Source organism: Lepus europaeus, chromosome 9 (assembly GCF_033115175.1).
Source record: "Lepus europaeus isolate LE1 chromosome 9, mLepTim1.pri, whole genome shotgun sequence".
Lineage (NCBI taxonomy): Eukaryota > Metazoa > Chordata > Mammalia > Lagomorpha > Leporidae > Lepus > Lepus europaeus.
The window spans coordinates 97,494,264-97,519,074 of NC_084835.1; the positions used below are offsets into that span (position 1 = coordinate 97,494,264).

The 24,811-nt window shown below is 45.2% G+C and overlaps 1 protein-coding gene across 2 annotated transcripts in view; it reads right to left on the bottom strand.

The window, feature by feature from the left end:
- DYM (dymeclin) overlaps positions 1 to 24,811 on the bottom strand; it is a 362,668-nt gene that overhangs the window by 328,147 nt on the left and 9,710 nt on the right. For both annotated transcript variants that reach the window (XM_062201648.1, XM_062201646.1), the window contains exon 2: positions 4,695 to 4,886. In XM_062201648.1, coding sequence (XP_062057632.1) covers positions 4,695 to 4,834 — 140 coding nt within the window. In that variant the 5' untranslated portion in view covers positions 4,835 to 4,886. The remainder of the gene's footprint in view (positions 1 to 4,694; positions 4,887 to 24,811) is intronic.

Genomic DNA, 24,811 nt, shown 5'->3' on the forward strand with positions numbered 1-24,811 from the left:
TCTTGCCTGGGTTCTCAAAGCCAATGAGCAGAAGTGTTGAGATGCAACGCAAGGGCAGTCTGGCTCCAAATTTTAATTTATTTTTTAAGATTTATTGGGGCTGGCACTGTGGCATAGAAAGTTAAGCCTTCACCTGTGGCATCAGCATCCCATATGGGTGCCAGCTCATGTCTCAGAAGCTCCTCTTCTGATCCAGCTCTCTGCTGATAGCCTTGGAAAGCAGTGGAAGAGATAACCAAGTGCTTTGGCCGCTGCACTCACATGGGAGACCCAGAAGCTCCTGACTCCTGGCTTCAGATTGGCCCAGCTCTGGCTGTTGCTGCCATTTGGGGAGTGAACCAGTGAGTGGAAGATTTCTCTTTGTCTCTTCCTCTCTCTCTCTCTCTCTCTCTCTCTCTCTCTCTCTCTGTAACTCTGCCTCTCAAATGAATAAATAAATCTTTAAATAAAAAAGATTATTTATTTGAAGGGCAGAGTGACAGAGGCAGAGACAGAGACAGAGAGATCCTCTATCTGCTGATTCACTCCCCAAAATCCCACAAAAACCAGGACTGAGCTAAGGCCAAAGCCCAGAACCCCATCCGGGACTCACACATGGGGGTAGGAACCACCATCTGCTGCCTCCCAGGGTGTGCATCAGCAGAAAGCAAGCTAGGAAGCAGAGCAGCCAGCCAAGACTTGAACCACCACTCAGTATGGGATGCTGGCATCAAAGGCGGCCCTGTTCTCAGTTCTTTAACCCTAAGTTCATTATATATTAGTGCTCAAATGAAATATACACTTAAAACAAAAGGAGTCCTTACCGTGTTTCATAAAAACCCTCCAAATTTCCAAAGGTTGTCCCCCTCGCCACTGCTCTTCACATCCTTGCTCACCACTGAGCTCTCCTCATGCTGCTCCCGCTACGGGATGGCCTTCTGTTCCCAGTCCCTTCCCTCCACTCAGCTGTCAATGTAAAGGTCATCTACCGCCACCTCCAAGAAGACGTCCTGGGCCAATGGGAGGTAGGTCTAGAAAGGAAGCCTGTCGTTAAACACTCTCGGGAATATTCAGCAATTCAAGCCACGGGGATGCAGGAGCCTTCAAACCAGAAGTGAAACAAACGTGCCACTTCTCCCAGGAACACTCTGACCCATGCTGCTCCAGTCCAGCTTGGATGGGTGCCCTTGCTGCCATGGGCACGCTTGCCCGTGCATCTTCCCACAGCATATATCACACATCACCAGACTCCTTGTTGATTTACAGGCCAAGTTAGAAGCTGACTGAAGGCAACAGCATGGCCTCTCCAGCCCTCCATTAAAGCACGAGAAACTAAGGGGCACTTGTGTGACACACAGTGCAAGGCCATCAGGTCCCACAGCTCTCGGTGATGAGCGCGACACACGTGAACACATCCACTGACACCACACTCTGTGCGGAGAGGCTCAGACGCCTATGACCCCAAAAATAACAAAAGCACGCCGCTTTGTGTTTCTGCTGCTACCCTTCAGTAATTTAGAGCATGCAAAAGCCAGTTATAGAAGCAGTTTTTAAATATTAAGAAAAACAAACAGCATATTACTTAAACTTCACTCTTGAATATCCTTGATTCAGTTTCAGACCTTTGCTTCATGAGCACTCTTAATAAGATGAAAAATTAAAACTCCTCAAGAATCAAAATAAGATTTTTACAACCATGCCTGGAAACGCTACCAACATGTGATGCCCGAGTGCACTAAATATAGTTAGTGGTGAGGAAGGAGCAGCTTGGTGCTAAGGCCTTGGTGTCTCTAAACTCCGCTGACACCAACTTCTGGCTGCACACCTGGGCTGCACTTGAACACAGAATGTGTGGATCTGAGGAATTCCAGAAGGGAGCAATCTCAGAAATGTCGGGACTCAGAGTCTTCCCAACAGAGATTCCTCTTAGTCCTAAATACTTCTTGAACCAGGCCATCCTGGCCCCTGATGATGGCAGGGAGGAGGGACCTGCCACCTCGAAGCCTTCAATCTCAAGGTCATCAAACAAAAACATCACCGAGGAGCAAGATACTTTCAAACAGAAAGTGACAGAGGTCAAGAGTAGATGCGGGGCCTGTGCTATGGGGCAGTGGGTTAACGCCCTAGCTGAAGCACCGGCATTCCATATGGGCGCCAGTTCTAGTCCCGGCTGCTCCTCTTCCCATCCAGCTCTCTGCTATGGCCTGGGAAAGCAGTACAAGATGGCACAGATGCTTGGGCCTCTGTACCGCGTGCAGACCTGGAAGAAGCTCCTGACTCCTGGCTTCAGATCGACGCAGTTCCGGCCTTTGCAGCCAACTGGGGAGTGAACCATCAGATGGAAGACCTCCCTCCCTCCCTCTCTCTCTCTCTCTCTCTCTCTCTCTGTAACTCTTTCAAATAAAAAAAAAAAAAATCTTTAAAAAAAAAAAAAAGAGTAGATGCAACATGCAAATGAGGACTCTACAGGATCTACTCTCCCACCAAGCTACAATGAGGAGTTGACTCATTTTGTAGCTTTTTATACTTTTTAAAGATTTATTATTAATTTGAAAGGCGAAGTTAGAAAGAAGGAGAGACCGAGAGACCGAGAGAGAGAGAGAGAGAGAGAGAGAGAGAGAAATCTTCTATCCTCTGATTCACTTCCCAAATGGTCACAAAAGCCAGCACTGGGCCAGGAGCTAGAAGCTTTATCTAAGTCTCCCATGTGGGTGCAGGGGTCCAAACATTTGAGTCATCATCTTTTTTTTTTTTTTTTTTGACAGGCAGAGGGGATAGTGAGAGAGAGAGAGACAGAGAGAAAGGTGTTCCTTTTTGCCGTTGGTTCACCCTCCAATGGCCGCTGTGGCCGGCGCATCATGCTGATCCGAAGCCAGGAGCCAGGTGCTTCTCCTGGTTTCCCATGCGGGTGCAGGGCCCAAGCACTTGGGCCATGCTCCACTGCCTCCACAGGCCAGCAGAGAGCTGGCCTGGAAGAGGGGCAACCGTGATAGAATCTGGCGCCCCAACCGGGACTAGAACCCGGTGTGCCGGCGCCGCAAGGCAGAGGATTAGCTTGTTAAGCCACGGCGCCGGCCTGAGCCATCTTCTGATGCTTTCCCAGGCCATTATCACAAACAGAGCAGCCGGGACTTTTGACCGGTGCCCAAATAGGATACCGGCATCACAGCCAGTGGCTGTACCTGCCATGCCACAGCACTGGTTCCTCAAAATCTGTTGCTGCTACAGTTCATCTCCAAGTTGAGGCTTCCCACCAGTCCACAGCCACTCAGAAGCAGTAATAAGTAACCACTTCATATAATATACATTTAATCTGTGTTGTCAGATAAACTGATAACTTCTAAGGCCCAATTCAAATGTATTCAAGGTCAGAAATTAATTATTGACAAAAGGCATAAAAAGGTCCCAGAAAAGGAAACAAAAATAAGATTTAAATATATGAAAAATAAACACAACCTTGATCATTAAAGACAAAAAGGCTGGTAGTGGGGTCTATGCTGGGGCGTAGCGGGTAAAGCCTGTGATATGGGCACCAGTTCAAGTCCTAGTTGCTCCTCATATGACCCAGCTCCCTGCTAATGCACCTGGGAAAGCAGCTGAATATGGCCCAAGTGCTTGGGCCCCTGCATCCTGGATGAAGCTCCTGGCTTTGGCTTGGTCCAGTCCTGGCCATTGCAGCCATTTGGGGAGTGAACCAGAAAATGGAAGATCTCTCTCTGCTTCTGCCTCTTTTTCTCTGTAATCCTTTCAAAGAAATTAATTTTTTAAAAAAAGAAAAGAAAAGCACCACTGGTGCTGTGGTGCAGATTAAGCCACCACTTGCAACTGCTGGCTTCCCATACCAGAGTGCAAGTTAAAGACCTGGCTGGGGGCTGGTGCTGCAGTGCCAGCATCCCACATGGGTGTCAGTTCAAGTCCCAGCTGCCCCATTTCTGATCCAGCTGCTATGGCCTGGGAAAGCAGCAGAAGATGGCCCAAGCCCTTGGGCCCCTGCACCCTAATGGGAGACCCAGAAGAAGCTCCTGGCTCCTGGCTTCGGCCTGGCCCAGCGCAGGCCATTGCGGTGGCCTGAGGAGTTAACCAGACAGAAGACCTCTCTCTCTCTCCCTCTCCTTTCTCTCTCTCTCTATATATATATGTGTTTGTGTGTGTGTGTGTGTTTAAAATATATGCAGTTTTTATAACATGTTTCAGTGAATGTGTTGAAGACCCCTCATACAGATGATATCAAAATTTTCTGTACCAAAAAAAAACATGTTTCAATCTCATTTTCCATGCACTTTTTAAAAAAGATTTATTTTATTTATTTGAAGAGCAAAGTGACAGCAAAAGAAGAGGGGGTAGAATATTGATCTTCCATATACTGGTTCAAATGGCTGCGAAAGCCAGGGAATGAGCAGGCCAAAGCCAGGAACTTGGAACTCCATCTGGGTCTCCCACGCGTGTGGCAGGGCCCAAGCACCTGCACCATCTTCAGCTGCTTTCTCAGGCACATTAGCAGGGAGCCGAATGGGAAGCAAAGCATGAACCACTGCTCCGACATAAGATGCTGGCGTCACAGGTGTCGACATGCTGAGCCATGACACTGCCATGATCATGAACTTTTTGAAGTACCCTCATAAACAGAAGAATATAAAAAAATATTTCTAAAAAATAAGCATATCACACTAGTTCATGAAGTCTTATGAACTTCCAATCTCCAGATGATCTCTTACCTGCTAGTTGGTGTAGGGAAAGAAAATGAGAGAAGCTGGTTCCAAAATGGATCATTCTCAGAGACAGATTCTGTGCCTGATAACTTTTTTAAGTATTCATTTTTAGGAAGATCACTGATTCTGCTGCTGTTCGATCCCATCTTCTAACTTGGTTGGTAACTTCTCCTTACACCTGCATTTCCATAAAAGGACCTAAAAAATGAAAAAAAAAAAAGCAAACTTTATCAAAATAATCATCTTTTCCTATCCTTGACCTATATGTAAAAAGCTAAAAGCTTACTAAAGGAATGCATATCGCTATTGCAAATATATTAGATATCAGATACAAAAGCACGGTGGGGAAAAGGGGGCTAAACTCTGTCACAGCCAACACAAAACAAAATCCCACATCTGTACTATGGATAGTATAGATGAAATGATAATTTATTAACAAACAGATGGAAAATGACACTCTTTTACAACTAAAGCAATGGTACTGAAGAAATAAAAATGCCGGATGGCTTGGCTATGCAAAGAAACAGAGAAAGTAGTTCAAGTAATTGCCACATACGGCCCATACTGGTGGGGAGAGCGGGGGCAGGGTGGAGAGGCTGACCTGGAGCACCTGTTTCCAGGAGAGAGACCCCCAACTCCAAAGGAGCCATATCTAACGTCGCTGACTCTGCGGTACAGTACTGTTTCATACACCCTGCTCTTAACCCATGAATTTTTCTGATGAAAGAAACTTACTCCCCTTTCTACCCTATTCCATTATCTAGACTACCATGGAACAGGCATTCCCTAAAAAGCAAGTGGAATAAATGAGTGACTAAATAATTCATGTCCTCAAGGCTCTTCCATGTTTGTTGTTCTTGGTCACTAAAGGGAAAACTAACAGTTCCGTTACAAACACAAAACATTGTCTTTTTTAAACCATACTTAACGTGATTATTTTGTTTTTATTATTTAAGAGGCACAGATATGGCCGGCGCCGTGGCTTAACAGGCTAATCCTCCACCTTGCGGCGCTGGCACACTGGGTTCTAGTCCCGGTTGGGGTGCCGGATTCTATCCCGGTTGCCCCTCTTCCAAGCCAGCTCTCTGCTATGGCCCGGGAAGGCAGTGGAGGATGGCCCAAGTGCTTGGGCCCTGCACCCGCATTGGAGACCAGGAGAAGCACCTGGCTCCTGGCTTCGGATCAGCGAGATGTGCCGGCCACAGTGGCCATTGGAGGGTGAACCAACGGCAAAAAGGAAGACCTTTCTTTCTGTCTCTCTCTCACTATCCACTCTGCCTGTCAAAATAAATAAATAAAAATAAAAATTAAAAAAAAAGAGGCACAGATATATAGAGAACTTCCATCTTGCTGGTCCATTCCCCAAATTCCCACAATGGCTAGGACAGGGCCAGGGCAAGGTCAGGAGGCTGGAACTCAATCCAGGGCTCCCACAAAGGTAGCAGAGACCCAGCTGCTCGAGCCACCACCTGCTCACCTGCTGCCTCCCAGGGCATGCATGAGCAGAAAGCTGGATGGGAAATGGAGTCAGGACTTGAACCCAGGGACTCCAACATGGAACACTGGTGTCCCAAGTGGTGACTTAACCTCTAGGCCAAATGCCTACCCCCTAACATACTTCTAGATCTTGTTTTACTCCCACTTGTTAATAAAAGTTATCTTACTGAATGGTAAAATGGTTGAAAGACGAGTAATAAATTATACTTTCTAAAAAATTACCATAACAATGAAAGGAAATTATGTGGGCTCATAGCCAAAGAAAACTCAGGCAAATGAGAATTACATTGGTAAGTGACTTCCTTACTTATGTCCATCCTCATTCCACAAAGGCAAGAGAGCCAAGATCAGAATCAGGAAGCAGAAGCAGGAACTGACACAGGAATTGGCACAAGTTGATGGCACTTGGGATGCCCACATCAGAGTATCCCACATCCCATATCAGATACGGGATCCCGTATCAGAGTGCCTGGTTTAAGTCCCAACTCCTTCATCTTGCTCCAACTTCCTGCTAATGTGCACTCTGGGAGGCAGCAGGTGACGGCTCAAGCACCTGGGCTCCTGCCACCCACGAGCAAGACCAGAATAGAGTTCCTGGCTTAGGCCTGGCCCAACACCAGAAATTACAGGTACTTATCCAAGGCTGCCCAGTGCACATGGGCAGCTGGGTCTTCTAAACAGAAGCTCAGAAACACCGATCTGGCTTCTTTTCACCCACACCTGAACCTGAGACCACCAGGGCCTCTATCCTTCCAAGTCATGTACACAGGAACCCCAGTAATAGCTGACTCCATAAGCCTCCAGATCAAGCCAGCTAATCTTAAGGTTTAATTTTTTTTAATTAATTATTTGAAATGCGGTTAGAGAGAGACAGAGAAGTCTTCCATTCGCTGGTTTACTCCCCAGATGGCTGCAATGGCCAGAGCTGTGACGATCTGAAGTCAGGAGCCAGGCGATTTCTCCAGGTCTCTCACATGGATACAGGAGCCCAAGCACTTGGTCCATCTTCAGCTGCTTTCCCAGGCCATAGCAGAGAGCTAGATTGGAAGTGGAGCAGCCAGAACTCGAACCTGAGCCCATATGGGATGCCAGCACTACAGGCGGCAGCTTTACCTGCTACACCACAGCCCCAGCCCCATAAGGTTTAATTTAAATTAGGAATTGTTAAGCCCAATTAGAAAGTGCTATAAAGAAATAAGAAACAAACAGATTCCATACTCACATACCCCATCCCAAAGCTACTGTATAAATGAGAATTTTAATCTCTTTAAAATTAAATTGTCTAATATAGTCTTACCAGGAGATGTAAGACACTAGTGAAAATTAATGAGGTACAGCTATAATTAAAAGCATGGACACATCATAGAGACAAAATTTTTTTAAAAAAGAGAGCTACAGAATAATATACATGGCATGGTCTCTAAGATTTCAAAACATGGAAACAGATCATGGATACATTCAGGTACTAACACACACATGGGGAGTAAACAGCAAATTCTAATGACAGGGGGCTTCAGCCCCATCAATAAATACCTTCTTAGCCAGACAAGAGAAAGGGAGGAGAGGGAAATGAAGTACAAAGGCAAGCACTTAGCATTGCTGAAACACACAGTGTGAAAGTAAGCTCTAGGTCAGTGTCACGGCTCACTAGGCTAATCCTCCGCCTGCGTAGTCGGCACACTGGGTTCTAGTCCCGGTCAGGGCGCCAGATTCTGTCCCAGTTGCTCCTCTTCCAGGCCAGCTCTCTGCTGTGGCCCAGGAGTGCAGTGGAGGATGGCCCAGGTCCTTGGGCCTTGCACCCGCATGGGAGACCAGGAGAAGCACCTGGCTCCTGGCTTCGGATTAGTGCGGTGCGCTGGCCGCAGCAGCCACTGGAGGGTAAACCAACGGAAAAGGAAGACCTTTCTCTCTGTCTCTCTCTCTCACTGTCCACTCTGCGTGTCAAAAAAAAAAAAAAAAAAGTGCGTTCTTGTTATGTTACTCTCTGTTCCTATTTTATATATTAACTTCTAAAAAGAAAAGAATGTTTCTCAATCTCTTAGCTAGGTGACAGGAAGCAGTGCCTTTAAAATATTAAAAGGAAATACTGGAACTTGAATTCTATAGCTGGCCAAGCCACCAATTAAATGAGAAAGGGGGAATAAAGATCCCTTCGTCTTGCCAAGATTCAAAAACCCTCCCAGGCACCCATTTTCAGGAAGCTCCTGGGATATACTCCTTCCACAAGGGGATAAGCCAAGGAAAAGGATAACGGGGTTCAGGAGACAGGAAATGCCACTGAGGGCAGCCCTGAAGGGAAGTCACAGGACAAGGGCTGTGCAGCAGACCGGAGTCCAGGCTGTGCCAGTATCGCCGGGAAAAGAAAAACCAGAACTGAGGTCTGGTGTGTCTGTCCTAACTCGTACAGTGTTAAAATAATGGAGGAGAATTTGGAAGCAATGAATAACAGTTATACAGAAAACAAAGCAACTGTTTTTCTAAGATTTATTCATTTATTTGAAAGGCAGAGAGAGGGAGAGAGAGAAACAGAGATTTTCCATCCACTGGTTCACTCTCCAAATGGTCGTAATGGCCAGGGCTAGACCCGCCTGAAGCCAAGAGCCAGGGGCTTCTTCAGGGTCTCCCATGTGGATGCAGGGCCCAAGCAATTGAGCCATCTCCCACTGCTTTCCCAGGCCATAGCAGAGAGCTGGATCAGAAGTGCAGCAGCCAAGGCTCAAACCGGTACCCATATGGGATGCTGGCACTGCAGGAAGAGGTTTACCCTAATGCTGTACCACAACAAAGCCCTGGTAATTGATTTTTTTAAAGTCTGCGTCCTTTGGGAAAAACAAAAAGAAAGGTCATGTAATCATAGGATATGACTCAATTCAACTGTGATTGATTTTTCTATAATCAATACAACATAAATGCTAAATAAAGATTTAACAAGGGGCAGGTGCTGTGGCATAGTGGGTAAAGCCGCCACCTGCAGTGCCAGCATCCCATATGGGTGCCGATTTGAGTTCTGGCTGATCCAGCTCTCTGCTATGGCCTGGGAAAGCAGCTGAAGATGGCCCAAGTCCTTAGACCCTTGCACCTGTGTGAGACCCCAAAGAAGCTCCTGGCTCCTGGTTTCATATTGGTGCAGCTCCGGCCGTTGTGGCCATCTGGGGAGTGAACCAGTGGAAGGAAGACCTCTCTCTCTCTCTCTCTCTCTCTCTCTCTCTCTCTCTCTCTCTCTCTCTCTCTGCCTCTCTGTAACTTTGCCTTTCAAATAAATAAAGAAATCTTTAAAAAAAAAGATTTAACAAAAAATTGTGAGGTAACTATACTGAGAAGATTCCAGAAAGAGAAGTAGGAGTAGTGGTCTAAGAGTGCTACATCTTTGCCTTCCATAATACACAGGAAATCAACTGAAAATATCTAGGATTACTAAATCAAAACCAACAGTAAAGGCATATTAGTCATAGAGAGGTAACTAACGAGAAGCAGCAGCTACCAGACTTGACAGTGGTGGTCACTTCTGGGGAAAAGGATTCCGGGTGGGAAGGATGGGGATGCAGTATTTTAAGTCCATCATATTGTTTCACATTTTACAACCATGCCCACTGATGGAAGTGGTGGAGCAGAAAGAACACTGCGTGGAGTGCCCCATCCCGTACCAGATGCCTGGGGAGTCCTGTCTCCACTGCCCACTGGAGCTTCCTGCTGCTGTGCACCCTGGGAGGCAGCAGGGGATGGCTCAGGTACTTGAGTCCCTGCCACTCACATGGGAGACCAGATGGAGTTCCAAGGTCCGGGACTCCAGCTAGCCTGGCCTCATCCGCTGTGGGCATTTGGGAAATGCATCAGCAGATGGAAGACTTCTGTCTCTGTCTCTCTATGCCTTTCAATACATAAAAATTTTAAATTATGAAAAAATATAAAATGATGTCATATATTATTCTGATAAAAATTAAGCATTTTTAATATCCCTTATCATCATCTATTCAGATTTAAATTTTTTAACATAAAATGGAAAATACATTACCATCATAACTGAAGTAATGGCAACAAATGTGAAATATTCTTTACTCAAGTACAAAACTGGCAAGCTTAAGAAAATGTAAGGCGGGGCCAGCACTGTGGAGTAGAGGGTAAAGCCACCGCCTGCAGTGCCGGCATCCCACATGGGCACCGGATCGGGCCCACTTCTGATCCAGCGCTCTGCTTGGGCCCAAGTGGCCCAAGTCCTTGGGCCCCTGCACCCACGTGGGAGACCTGGAAGAAGCTCCTGGCTCCTAGCTTCAGATCGATGCAGCTCTGGCCATTGCAGTCAATTGGAGAGAGAAACAGCAGATGGAAGACCTCTCTCTCTCTCTGCCTCTCCTTCTCTCTCTATGTAACTATGAATTTCAAATAAATAAATAAATCTTAAATAAAAATCTAAGTCATGGGGGCTGGTGCTATGGAATAGTAGGTGAAGCTTCCGCCTGCAGTGCCAGCATCCCATATGGGCGCCAGTTCATGTCCTGACTGCTCCACTTCGGATCCAGCTCTCTGCTAATGGCCTGGAAAAGCAGTGAAAGATAGCCCAAGTGCTTGGGCCCCTGCACCTACATGGGAACTTGGAAGAAAGCTCCTGGCTCCTGGCTTTGCAGCCATTTAGGGAATGAACCAGATCTCTCTATATAGAATAAATAAATTACTTTTTTAAAAAAGAAATAAAATCTAAGTCATCAAAGTCAGCCCTTGACACAAGAGTTTATAGAAGGAAGGAAGGGAGGAAGGGAGGGAGGAAAAGAAAAGAAAATCTGATACAATTTAATGTCACATTTAGATCTGATATCTCCCAAAATCTAAATTTCAACTTTCTACCACTGTATGAGTTTGTAAACAAGTAGCAGCCAAGGCACAGGCAGAAAAGAATTAAGTTCCAGCCCACAAAAGTAAAAGACACACAGATTAATCAAACAAAATAGATAATCCAGAAATGGTCCCATAAGAGGACAAGCTATCAGCTTCGGTCAACAGTGTAAAGATAGTTCAATACAGCAGACAGTCCATCAATGGTGTTAGAAAAACTGGATGTCACTTTGCCAAATATATATATATATAAAACCTTAATCTAAACCTCAGAGCTTCTACAAAATTAACTCAAAAGCCCACAGATCTAAAGGTAAAACATGAAATTATAAAACCTTCAGAGGAGAAACTCTTTGCAGCTTAAGGTTAGAAGAATTTAGACATGATGCAAAAATACAATCCATCACCAAAAAAAAAAAAAATACCCACAGTTGGTGGGGCCCACACTGTGGCACAGCTTGTTAAGCTGCCCCCTGCAACACCAGCATTCCATATCGGCACCGGTGTGAGTCCCAGCTGCTCCACTTCCAATCCAGCTCTCTGCTAATGCACCCGGAAAGGCAGCAGAAGATGGCCCAAGTACTTGGGTCCAACACCCACATGGGGGACCCTGATGGAGTTCCAGGCTCCTGGCCATTGCAGCCATCTGGGGAGTGAACTGTAGATGGAAGATCTCTTCCTCTTTCTGTTTCTCCTTCTCTGTCACTCTGCCTTTCAAATAAAATAGAAAAAAAAATTTTTTTGAACAGAATACCAAAGAGATAGGCAAATGGAAAATAAACACATGGAAAGACAATCCAACATCATCAGCCTTTAGAGAACTACAAATTGAAACCACAATGACATAGCACGTCACGTTATTAGAATGGCGAAAATTAAAACCACTGACAGTTCCAAACGTTGATGAATCGGATGTACAGAAATGGCATGTCTCTTATTGTTGGTGGGAATGCAAAATGGTACCGCCACTCCTGAAAATGGTATAGCAGTTTCTTCTAAGGCTAAATGTATACACACCAGTTCCACCTGGCAATTGCCCCTCTGGCCTACAATCCTAGAGAAGGGAAAACTTAACAACAATAACAACAAAAGCACAAATTGGGGCCGGTGTTGCGGCACAGCAGGTTAAGCCGCTGCCGGCATCACTGGCATCTCATACAGGAGCGCTGATTGAGTCCTGGCTGTTCCATTTCCTATCCAGTCCCTGCTTATGTGCCTGGGAAGGCAGCAGAGAATGGCCTGAAAGCTTGGGCCCCTGCCAGTCACACAGGAGACCCAGATGAAGCGCCTGGCCCAGCCTCAGTCATTGCGGCTAGTTAGGGAGTGAACCAGGGAACAGAAGATCGATCACTCCCTCTTTCTCTCCCCACATCTATATAACTCTGCCTTTCAAATCAATAAATCTTTTTAAAAGAAACAAAATAATAAATCTCTAAAAAATATGTAGACACAGAGATTATAAGTAATGAGCTGGAAAAAGACACATCATCACCATGCTAACAGCACTAATCAAAAGGAAGTGGAAATGGTCATATTAATTTTAGCCAGAGCAGACTGCAGAGAAATAAAAGTTATTAGGGATAAAGAGGAGCATTACATAACGATAAAGGGGTCAATTCTCCAAGAGGACACAACAATCTTCAAAGTGTAGCACTAACAATACAGTGTCAAGGGGCTGGCGCCATGGCGCAGTAGGTTAATCCTCTACCTGTGGTGCCGGCATCCCATATGGGCGCCAGTTCTAGACCCAGCTGCTCATCTTCCCATCCAGCTCTCTGCTATGGCCTGGGAAAGCAGTGAAGGATGGCCCACGTCCTTGGGCCCCTGCACCAGCATGGGAAGCTGGGAAGAAGCTCCTGGCTTCGGATTGGCGCAGCTCCGGCCATTGCAGTCATTTGGGGAGTGAACCAGCCGATGGAAGACCTCTCTGAGAGGTAACTCTACCTCTCAAATAAATAAATAAATCTAAAAAAAATACAGTGTCAAAATACCTAGGGCAAGAACTGATAGAACTGCTAGCAGAAACAGACGAATGCACTAGTCAGAGACTTCAACATCCCCCTAGCAGTCGCGGTCAGATCACAGTTAAACAGAAAGTCAGTAAGGACACGGTTGAAATCAACAGCACCATCAATCAACAGGCTATAACTGACACCTACAGATGACTTCACTCAACAGCAGATTACACATTCTTCTCGAGCTCATGTGGCACGTGCACCAGGATAGACTACAATCTGAGCAATAAAACACATTCTTGAAAATTTAAATAATGGGAACCATTCAGGGGGCCAGCGCTGTGGCATAGCCAGTAAAGCTGCCGCCTGCAGTGTCGGCATCCCATATGTGTGCCAGTTCAAGTCCCGGCTGTTCCACTTCTGATCCAGCTCTCTGCTATGGTCTAGGAAAGCAGTGGAGGATGGCCCAAGTCGTTGGGCCCCTGCACCTGCATGGGAAGCTGGGAAGAAGCTCCTGGCTCCTGGCTTCATATCCATGTAGCTTTGGCCACTGTGGCCATCTGGGGTGTGAACAAGGGGATGGAAGACCTCTCTCTCTCTCTCTGCCTCTCTGTAACTCTGCCTTTCAAATAAATAAATAAATCTTATAAAAAATAAAATGAAAGTAAATTTTCTTTAAAAAGATTTACTTATTTACTTGAAGGCAGAGTTAGAGAGAGGCAGAGGCAGAGGGAGAGGGAGAAGGAGAAGAAAGGGAGGGAGGAAGAGAGAGAGAAAAAGTCTCCCATCCACTGGTTCACTCCCCAGATGGCCACAATAGCCAGAGCTGGGCCGATCTGGAGCCAGGAGCCAGGAGCTTCTTCCGGGTCTCCTACAAGGGTACAGGGGCTCAAAGACTTGAGCCATCTTCTACTGCTTTCCCAGGCCAAAGCAGAGAGCTGGATCAGAAATGCAGCAGTCAGGACTCAAACTGGTACCCATGTGAGATGCCGGCACTGCAGGCAGCAGCTTTTACCCACTACACCACAGTACCAGTCCCAGTAAAATTTCTTAAAAAGAAAGAAAGAAACCATTCAGTTCTTTGAGTGCTGGAAACCAATAAGCTAGTGCTAGAGTCTTATGAGGACACAAAATGTAGACACTCACAGAACCACCATCCTGGATTCTTCCCAAAGTCACTATCACAGAAAATACAGCATGTGCCTGAAGGAGTCGCTCTAAATTAAAGGAGACAAAAAGGAATAAACAACCAAATTCAAGTGTGAATCATGACCAAACCCAGATTTGGAAAAAGAAAGAATGAAAAAACTAATCTTACAATAAAAGACAATCTTCAGACAAATCAGGAAGTCTAATATGAACTGAGTAGCAAAGATATTACAGATTTTTGTGGAATAATGTAGGGAGAAAATGCCTTCATTCATGACATGTACTTAAGAATTTAAGGGAAAAAAGTCTGTGCCTACAATTTACTCTCGAATGGTTCAGAAAAAAAGAGATAAAGAAAACATGACAAAATTTGAACCGTTATAAAATCTAGATGGAGGAAATAGCATGTGTTTAATATACGATTCCAACTTTTCATATATTTGGAACTTCTATTTATAAAGTTTTTTAAATTAATAAAAAAAGGTTTCCTACTATAATGCCACTTATATAACTCAAGAAATGACACGGCCAATGCTGTGGTGCAGCAGGTGGACCAGCATCCCATATGACCTCTGGTTCAAGTTCCAGCTGCTCCACTTCCGATGCTATGGCCTGGGAAACCAGTAGAAGACAGCCCAAGTGACTGGGCCCCTGCACCTGCATGGGAGACCTGAAGGAGCTCCTGGCTCCTGATCAGCTCAGCTCTGGCTGTTGTGGTCATCTGGGGAGTCTACCACTGGATGGAAGACCTCTCTCTCCGGCTCTACCTCTCTCTCTAACTGTTTCAAATAAATAAATCTTAAAAAAGAAAGAAAAGAAGAAAGAAAGAAAAGAAGGAAGGAAGGAAGGAAGGAAGGAAGGAAGGAAGGAAGGAAGGAAGGAAGGACAAAACAACAGTGATGGAGAACAGATGGGTAGTCACCAGGGCATGGACAGTCAGGGCTGAGATGACCATGAAAGAGTAGCATGAGGAAGTTCGTCCGCAGGAAAGGAAAATTTCTGTATCTTGTGCTGGTGAATACACAAATTCATACATGTGATGAATTTCACAGAATTACAGACATAGGAGGAAAAATTTAGTGCATGTAAACACTGGAGAATTAGTCCATTATACTATACCAGTAGCAGCTACTGATAAGGTACTATGGTTATATTAACTTTAGAGGGAGCTGGGGGAAAGGTTGACAGAACCTCTTTGTGTTCTTTTGAACTTATGAGCCTATTATTATTTAAAAATTTAAAAATTTCTAAAAATCAACTAAACAACCTACATGTCCCGGAAAGATGCCAACAAATCAGACTAACCAGCTCACTCTTTCATTTCTGTATATTAAATTACTTTATCACCTTTATTATCACACAACAATTTTCACATCTACGTAGCTGGTGTCCTTGGACTGTTCTTTCACTTAGACTAGTTTCCCCACATAAATTCTTTCTCTCCAAACCCATTTCTTTCAAATCTGAACTGTCATCTTCAACAAAAGCAAAGGCAGCGATGTTTCTGGGACCTCTGGGGATCTGTACTCGCTTCATTAACTCTGAGAGTACACAAGGATTTCTGTCCTCCATCACCTACTGAAGGACAGACTCTGCTACTGCCTTTTAAACCTTTCAAATTCTTTAATTTGGGGCCGGCGCCGTGGCTTAACAGGCTAATCCTCCGCCTTGCGGTGCCGGCACACCGGGTTCTAGTCCCGGTTGGGGAGATGGATTCTATCCCGGTTGCCCCTCTTCCAGGCCAGCTCTCTGCTATGGCCCGGGAAGGCGGCGGAGGATGGCCCAAGTGCTTGGGCCCTGCACCCGCATGGGAGACTGGGAGAAGCGCCTGGCTCCTGGCTTCGGATCAGTGTGATGCGCCGGCCACAGCGGCCATTGGAGGGTGAACCAATGGCATAAAGGAAGACCTTTCTCTCTGTCTCTCTCTCTCACTATCCACTCTGCCTGTCAAAAAAAAAATTCTTTAATTTGCCAATTGTCCCTAGGACCCTTGATTATGCCTCAGTGAGACTTTTTATTTAAACACAAATATACAAAGAAAAAAACACCTTGACACTTGTTTACAGTCTGCCATTTATCAAGGGACTCACGCTAATTAGCAGTTGGCATGGTAAGCCCAACAGTAATGCAGTGGATGATAAACAGCTCCGAGTGTGTGGAGTTGTCTAGAGATGGCTGCTTTATAGGCAAGAGCAACTTAAGCATGGGTCTTCCTGGCTCGAACACAGACTCAGTTTTTCTTCTCCATGCCTCATTGAAATGAACAAGATAAAAATGACACTGGGGCACGAGAAATGAGATTCAGAGCAATTTGTTCCCAATTAAGTAGACTAGTATTTTACTTTTCTTCTGGTACCTTAAAAGCAATCAAATAGGGGCCAGTGCTGTTGGAGTGGTGGTTCAAGCCAGAGCTTGCAGCACCAGCATCCCATATGGGCATGGGTTCGTGTCCCAGTTGCTCCACTTCTGATTTAGCCCCCTGCTAATGCACCTGGGAAAGCAGTGGAAGATGGCCTAAGTGCTTGAGCTCCTGTACCCACAAGGGAGACCCTGAAGAAGCTCCTGGCTTCTGACTTTGGACAGGCCCAGCTCTCGCCATTGCAGCCGTTTGAGGAGTGAACCAGAGGATGAAGATCTCTCTCTCTCTCTGTCCTCCTCTCTCTGTAATTCTGCCTTTGAAATAAATAAATAAATGTTTTAAGTAAAAAAGCAATCAATTAAAGCAATTTACTTTGGGAGTTTAATTAGGTACATTTGAATGCTGGATTTTCAAAAGAACAAAATTGAAGTTTGGAATCAACCTCCCACTCCTGACAAAGCAATAATGCAAAATGACCTTGTTATAACACTCAGGAATGAAGTTTAAGTGAGATGTATTTCTATGTTTTGTACACGGTTCAAAATACAAAGGGTGCAAAGGATATAGAGTGAAGTCTTCCTCCTTCCCCCTCTCCTGATTATCTAGTTTCTCAACTCAGAGAAAATCTGAGCAAGTCCTTGGGCGTGTGTTCCACAGATATTCCACGTATATGCAAACTTGTTTCTCTTCCCCTTTACAAAAACCACAAGCATATGATATACAGCTGTTTACATGCTATTCCCATGTATCAATATATACTGAAAAGCATTACATATCCATATTCTTTCCTTTTTAAAAACTATATAACATCCCATTTATAATTTAATAAATCCAAGGCAGCCGTTTAGTACAGCACTGAAGTCACTGCTTTAGATGCCCACATCTCACATCAGAGTCTCTGGGTTCAAGTCCCAGCTCCGCTTCCAATCCAGCTTCCTGATAAATGTGCACACTGGGAAAAGGTGATGGCTCAAGTGGTTGGGTCACTGCCACCCACATGGGAGACCTGGATTGAGTTCCAGCCTCCTGGCTTCAACCTGGCCCAGCCCCAGCTATTATGGACACTGGGGAGTAAACCTCTAGATGGAGGATCAAAACTCTCCCTCTCCCCGACCCTCCCACCCCCACCACCCACACCCCTATCTTTCTATCTTTCAAATAAAATAAATCTCATGTTGATGGACACTTAGGTAATTTAATCATTTGCAATTACAAATCATTCTCCAGTAAGAGATGTAAATATACATGAGCTATCACATATCTTTTTTTAAATATTTATTTACTTATTTATTATTTGAAAGGCAGAGGTACAAAGAGGCAGAGGAAGAGAGAGTGGTCTTCCACCCACTGCTTCATTCCCCAAGTGACCACAACAGCCAGAGCTGGGCCAAACCGAAGCCAGGAGCTTCTTCAGGTCTCCCATGTGGGTGCAGGGGCCCAAGGACTTGGGCCATCTTCTACTGCTTTCCCAGGCCATAGCAGAGAGCTGGATTGGAAGTGGAGCACCCAGGACTCGAACCAGCACCCATATGGGATGCCAGCACTGCAGGTGGCAGCTTTACCCACTATCCCACAGTTCCGGCCCCTATCGCTGATATCTTACACTACTGTTGCGTTAAGCAATACATGATATTTCACACAGGTTATGTGTACACAGGTTTGATAAATCCAGAGAAACAGGATGCATTTCTGACTTTGATAGACACGGCCTCACCACCTCCTACAGGTGCTACCCCAATCTGTGCTCCCACCAGCAGTGCCCATGCCTCACTCCACAGCCACCACTGTTTAACCAAACTGCTTGATCCCCACCAACTGACAAGTAAAAAGAACAGTTTGTCAACACAGTGCTTTTATTTCTTACTACAAATAAAGTTATTACTTGTTATTATCTATTTGCTGTTGACTTATAGGAAATAAACTTTATATATGGAGCTGCTGGGACAAAGCACAAAGTTAAGTATTAAATCAAAGGAAGTTCTCAGCCTGGGACTACTGTGAAATCTTCCTACAGCATCACTGAATGAAGCCTGCGAGCTCAGTAGGACAGAACAAGGAAAAGCAAGTCCCTGACAGCACAGAGCGCAGTGCCTCCTTCCCCTTTTTATCTCACCAAACCCTAGAAATAATGTAAAAGCTAGTTTTAAAATAGTGATCACAGAGCCTCACTCAAAAATTCACAGGGAACCAGAAGCTGTGAGGAATCCCCATGAAACAGAGAACAGCCAGGGAGGGGCCAAAAGGGAAATGCACCCGGAGCAGGCACAAGTCTTCCAAGACAGCATCACAAAGCACATGAACAGGGACCAACCTTGCATCCCATATGTGTGCTGCTCCACTTCCAATCCAGCTCCCTGCCAATGGCCTGGGAAAAGCAGAGGAAGATGGCCCAAGTGTTTGGGCCCCTGTAACCATGTGAGAGACCAAGAAGAAGCTCCAGGCTTTGGGCTTCGGATCAGTCAACTTCTGGCCATTGCAGCAATTTGGAGAGTAAATCAGCAGATGGAAGACCTCTCTCCCTCTGCCTCTCTGTCACTCTGCCTTTCAAATTAATAAATCTTTCATTAAAAAAATACTTAAATAAATAAAAAGAAAAAAGCAATGGAAATATAGGAGCATTTTGGGGCCGGCGGTGTGGTGCAGCAGGTTAACACCCTGATCTGCAGTGCTGGTATCCCATATGGGCACCGGTTCAAGACCCAGCTGTTCCAAACCCTAGACTTTTTTTTCTGACTTTGATAGACACTGCCACCACTGTTTAATCAAACTGCTTGATCCCCACCAACTGACTTCTGATCCAAGTCTCTGCTATGGCCTGGGAAAGCAGTAGAAGATGGCCCAAGTCCTTGGGCCCCTGCACCCATGTGGGGAACCCAGAAGAAGCTCCTGGTTCCTGGCTTTGGATCAGTGCAGCTCCAGCCATTGCAGCCAACTGGGAAGTGAATCATCAGATGGAAGACCTCTCTCTCTCTCTGCCTCTCCTCTCTGTGTAACTCTGACTTCCAAATAAATAAATAAATCTTTAAAAATATATATATAGGAGCATTTTAGGTGAGGAAACAGTATGTACAAGGGCACTTTCACTGAACTGATTTCTTTACAGTCTAAGTACCAGAAACTAAGCCAAGAGCTTTACAATTTCTGACTCATTTAGTGTGCATAACAACCCTGTTAATATTATCTACAGGTGGGAAACCTAAGGCTTAACCAATTTGAACAGGGTCATGTAGATAATAAGTGGCAAGGCCAGAATTTGAACCCAGGCAGAATAATTCCAGAGTCCCTGGTCTTTACTGCTTTACTACACTGTGTCCCCAGTGACATCCAGCGCTAGAAGTTCTTCTATGACATCTACAGCTCTATAAATCATTTCACTCTCATCTCCTCCTCCAAGCCAGGTCCAACTTCAACAATCACACACAATTTAGTGCAACAGCATCCTGATTTCTTTGCTTCCAATCTTCTCAACTTTGAATCAATTTTCATACTCCTCTGCTAAATTAATCCCACCAGGAAATTCATTCTAGCACAGCCATGAAGACCAAAGGTTCCAGTGTGAGCCAGATGCTCCCAGGTCTGTCTAGAGTCCATCTGCATCCATTGCTCTGCTTATAAAATCCCATTGCATAGCGGGGAAAAACAGCAGTACCTACTACTCACAAGATGGTCTAAGATGAAGCAGACGCTGCCTGGGAAGCACCAAGTAAAGACCCATGCCCAGAATAGCTTAGGCAAAAGAAAGGTCAAATAGAAATTGTTTTTTTCCCCTGGGTGGCAAAGAAATAAAGAAGTAGACAGAGAGACCTCCTATCTCCTGGTCCGCCGCCCAAATACCAGCAATGGCCAGGGCTAGGAACTGGAAACTCAATCCAGGTCTCCCCTGTGGATGGCAGGAACCCAGTTATGCCATGACTGCTGCCTCCCACCGTCTGCATCAGCAGGAAGCTGGAGTCGGGAATCAAACCCAGGCACTATGATGTCGAATATGGGCATCCTAGCTGCTAGGCTAAAACTTGCTCTTATAATTATCTCCAATAATAGTAAAATTATCACTTGCATCATTTCACTCACCGGCTGAAACACATTCAATGATTCTTCACTCCCTGAAAAAGCAATACTGGCATTCAAGGCCCTGCACAGTCTGAAAGCTCCCTTTCCAACTACCTTCTAAAACCATGGTTCTCAAACTTAAATGCATATTTTAAAATAAATAAAAGAGTATATAGATTAAAATATAAACTCTTGGAGTCAAAGATTCGAAATGCAAGCAGAGAGCCCAGGCATCTGTGTTTTTAAAAAAGCATTCCAGTGATTTTGATACAAGTTTTTTTTGGGTTTTTTTTTTTTTTTTTGGACAAGTAGAGTTATAGACAGTGAGAGAGAAAGGTCTTCCTTCCGTTGGGTCACTCCCCAAGTGGCCGAAATGGCCAGAACTGTGCTGATCTGAAGCCAGGAAGCCAGGAGCCTCTTCCTGGTCTCCCATGTAGATGCAGCGACCCAGTCACTTGGGCCATCCCCAACTGCCCTCCTGGGCCACAGCAGAGAGCTGGACTGGAAGAGGAGCAACAGAGACTAGAACCTGTGCCCATATGGGATGCCAGCGCCACAGGCGGAGAATTAACCAAGTGAGCCACGGTGCTGGCCCCTCACTTCTTGCACCTTACTCCACGTCTCTGACCTTCAACAGCCCCCCTGTCCCCACAACTGGAGCCCTATCACTGCTTCATAAGGTGCTCTCCTTCCTTCTTCTGTAATCCCAGAGTACACTTTAACTTCACTACTCATTTGGAATTTAACTTCCTTTTAATATGTCTTGTTTTGCTGACTCACATTTAACTTCTCAGGTCAGTGATCCCCAGAACTCAATGTTACCATTATAACCAAAAAAAAGTTCAAATCAATCACTTGTACTTAATTTGTGAAATACTGTATATAGAGTCTATGTGTACTGATTCACTGTCTCCTCATGTAATATTCCTTAAATGGAAAGTGAACAGTGGGTCTAAAAATCTACGATCACCAAATTCTGTCCTAATACCCACTAAATATGTAGATGACGCCCTCGTACACTCTAACCCATCTGAAGTTATATTCCAAAGTCACCTGCTTCCTGGAAAAGAACAAGGTGCAAACATGCCACCTTTTCACTCAGCAGACTTTAGAGAGGAATCTCTGAAACAGAGACCAAAGAATTACGTTAAATGTGTTAAATGCCACGGTGCCGTGAGCCCATCAAGCAACGGAACATTCTCTGACAGGCTGCCACGTTCCAAGTGCTAGATTAAGTGCATTCCATGCCAGTGAAGTGAGAGCAATGAACACAAAGATACAAACCCACAGAGAGAAGATAGGGGAGGTGTGGAAGATGGGAAGCTGACAGAGTGTAGCTCAACCAGCAGGGCTGAGGAAGCCCACGCTGAGTGCCAGCCAAAGAGGACACAAAGGAGAAGGAACCCAGGGGACCCTGGGAAGGCTACTGTGCTAGAGACAGGGAGCAGTGAGGATGGGGGCAGGGCACGGGCTAAAGGCTATGGGCCTCCCTCCAGGAGGAGACCGCACGCGTGCTCTCCGGAGAAAGCTCACTACAATGAAATCTGGAGTCCAACACCAAGGTTGGGAAGGGAAATGCAGTGGATGACGACAACAAGAGAATGAAGACAAAGTTGGCAGGTGGTGTCCCAGCCTCCCAGGCAGGGGACTGGGAGTTCTTCAAGAGAAACTGAATGGGGACCATTGGAAAACACATGTTCCTTTAGGATTCTCCCACCCCATCATTTAGAAAGCTGCCTGCCACCTTCCAGAAACGCCCAACACAACCCATGTACACAAAGAGCTTCCCTTCCGTTGGGGCGATGTCTCGATCTTAAACAAGGATGGACAAAAAGGATTCAACTTGTGGGGAAAGTCTCCAACACAAAATACAAAAACCAAAACAAAGGACTCACAGAAAACAGGTGATTCTAAGAATAAACTAAAAGCTAACATCCTCAGAGAGGAAATAATAAAAGTGAAAATAATATTGGTGAACATTCATGTCACCATTACACACTGACTCATCCAATCTTCACCTCCACCTAGGAGATGGTACTTCTATCATTCTCATCACCTACATCATAGATCGGTGGCAAATTAAAACCCAAGGTTTTAATTTTTAACTAGCCTGCTACCTAAAGAATAAATTTTACATTTTGTAGTGATTGGAGAAAAAGCAAATGAATACTTTGTGACATGTGGGAATTATACGAATTAAATTTCAGTGTCCATAAGTAAGACCTTGTGAGAACACATCCACGCTCATTGGTTTACACACCATCTACAGCTGCCGGCCTGACAACAGTGGAACTAAGTAGTTGCTGAAGAGACCACATGTGCTGTCCTCACCCTTGCCACTGCCACTCAGCGCACTCCAGATCTCAGCCCTACAGCATTCCAAGTGTCACGCATATCACCCGATACCTGTCACATCAAAACAAGGGGAGAAGCGGACTCCAGGTTGGCTTTGAGGTGCAGCCAGTTAAGCTGCCCCTTGCAATGCAAACGCTCCATATCAGAGTGCGGTTCCAGACTGGATATTCCTCTTCTGATCCAGCTTCCTGCTAATGAGCATGGGAAGGCAGTGGAGGATGGCCCAGCTACTTGGCCCCTACCACTCCTGTGGGACACCAGGAAGGAGTTCTTGGCTCACGGCCTTGCCTGGCCCAGACCTGGCTGTTGCAGTCACCTGGGGAATGAAATCAGCAGATGGAAAATCGCTCTCTCTGTCTGTCTCTCTCTCTCTCTCTCTCCCCCCTTTATGTTTGACCGTCTTTCCCTGTAACTCTGCCTTTCTAGTAAATATTTTTAAAAGAAAATCCATTGAACTATAGAATGAAGAGGTTCCATCACATCCACAATTGGAAGTGATTAGTCTGAGGTATAATCATTTCTGAAAAGTTGAATTTCAATATAAGAATCTAATAGGATTCTGTAAATGCTTTCCAAGCAATGAGTATACTCCATTAAAACTGCAAATTCATGGACTGAGATCAGTATCTTGCAGTACCTATCAGTGTAAGAACTTATTTTCTAAGATGAAATTCATAAAAATGTCATTATAAATCAGCATTAATAGATGAACATTTATAATCAATTCTGATGGTAAGGAACACTTACTGGGAACCCCAATTAAGCAAAATATTATCCCCTTCTCTCCCAAATAAAAACTTAATTGTTCTCATTAGCAAAACTATTACAAAAAAATTGCTCTTAGTCATTATGGGTATTATATTTTAAATTTCATCGATAACAAATTTATAATTTTTTTTTCTCTTCATACATAAGTACCTACATAATTCTCTTCATCTTGCTCCTTGGACCATAAAGTCTAAAATATTTATGACTCTGGGGCTGGTTTAAGAGCTGGCTGCTCCTCTGCCAATTCAGCTCTCTGCTATGGCCTGGAAAAGCAGCAGAAGATGGCCCAGGTCCTTGAGCCCCTGCACCCACGTGTGCGACCCAGAAGAAGCTCTTGGCTCACGGCTTCAGCTGGGTACAGCTCCAGGCATTGAGGCCATTTGGGAAGTGAAAAAGTGAATGGAAGACTTCTCTCTCTGCCTCTGCCTCTCTGTAACTCTGCCTTCCAAATAAGTAAATAAATCTTTAAAAAACTGAAGTAAAGGTTAAATAATTTGTCCAAGATTATACAGCTAGAAACCATACTTTTTTTTGAGACTTATTTATTTACTTATTTGAAAGGCAGAGTTGCAGAGACAGAAAAGGAGAGACAGAGAGAGAGAGAGATCTTCTGCCCCACTGATTCACTCTGCAAATGGTGGCATGGCCGAAAACAGGCCAGACTGAAGCCAGGATCCAAGATTCTTCTGTGTCTCCCACGTGGGTGTAGGGGCCCAAGCACTTAGGCCATCTTCCACTGCTGTCCCAGTCATATCAGCAGGAAGCTGGATCAGAAATGGAGCCGCCAGGACTCAAACCAGCGACCATATGGGATGCCGGCAATGCAGGCCTGCAGGCCATGGCTTAACCTACTATGCCACAGCACCAGCCCTGAATCCATACTCTTTTTTTCTCTTTTTAAGATTTTATTTATTCATTTGACAGGCAGAGTTACAGACAGAGAGAGGGAGAGACAGAGAAAAAGGTCTTCCGTATGCTGATTCACTTCCCAAGTGGCTGCAGTGGTCAGAGCTAGGCTGATCTGAAACCAGGAGCCGGGGTCTTCTCCAGGTCCACCATGTTGGTACAGGGAGCAAAGCACTGGGCCATCCTCTACTGCTTCTGAGGCCACTGCAGAGAGCTGGATTGGAAGAAGAGCAGCCAGGAAACGAACCAGCACCCAT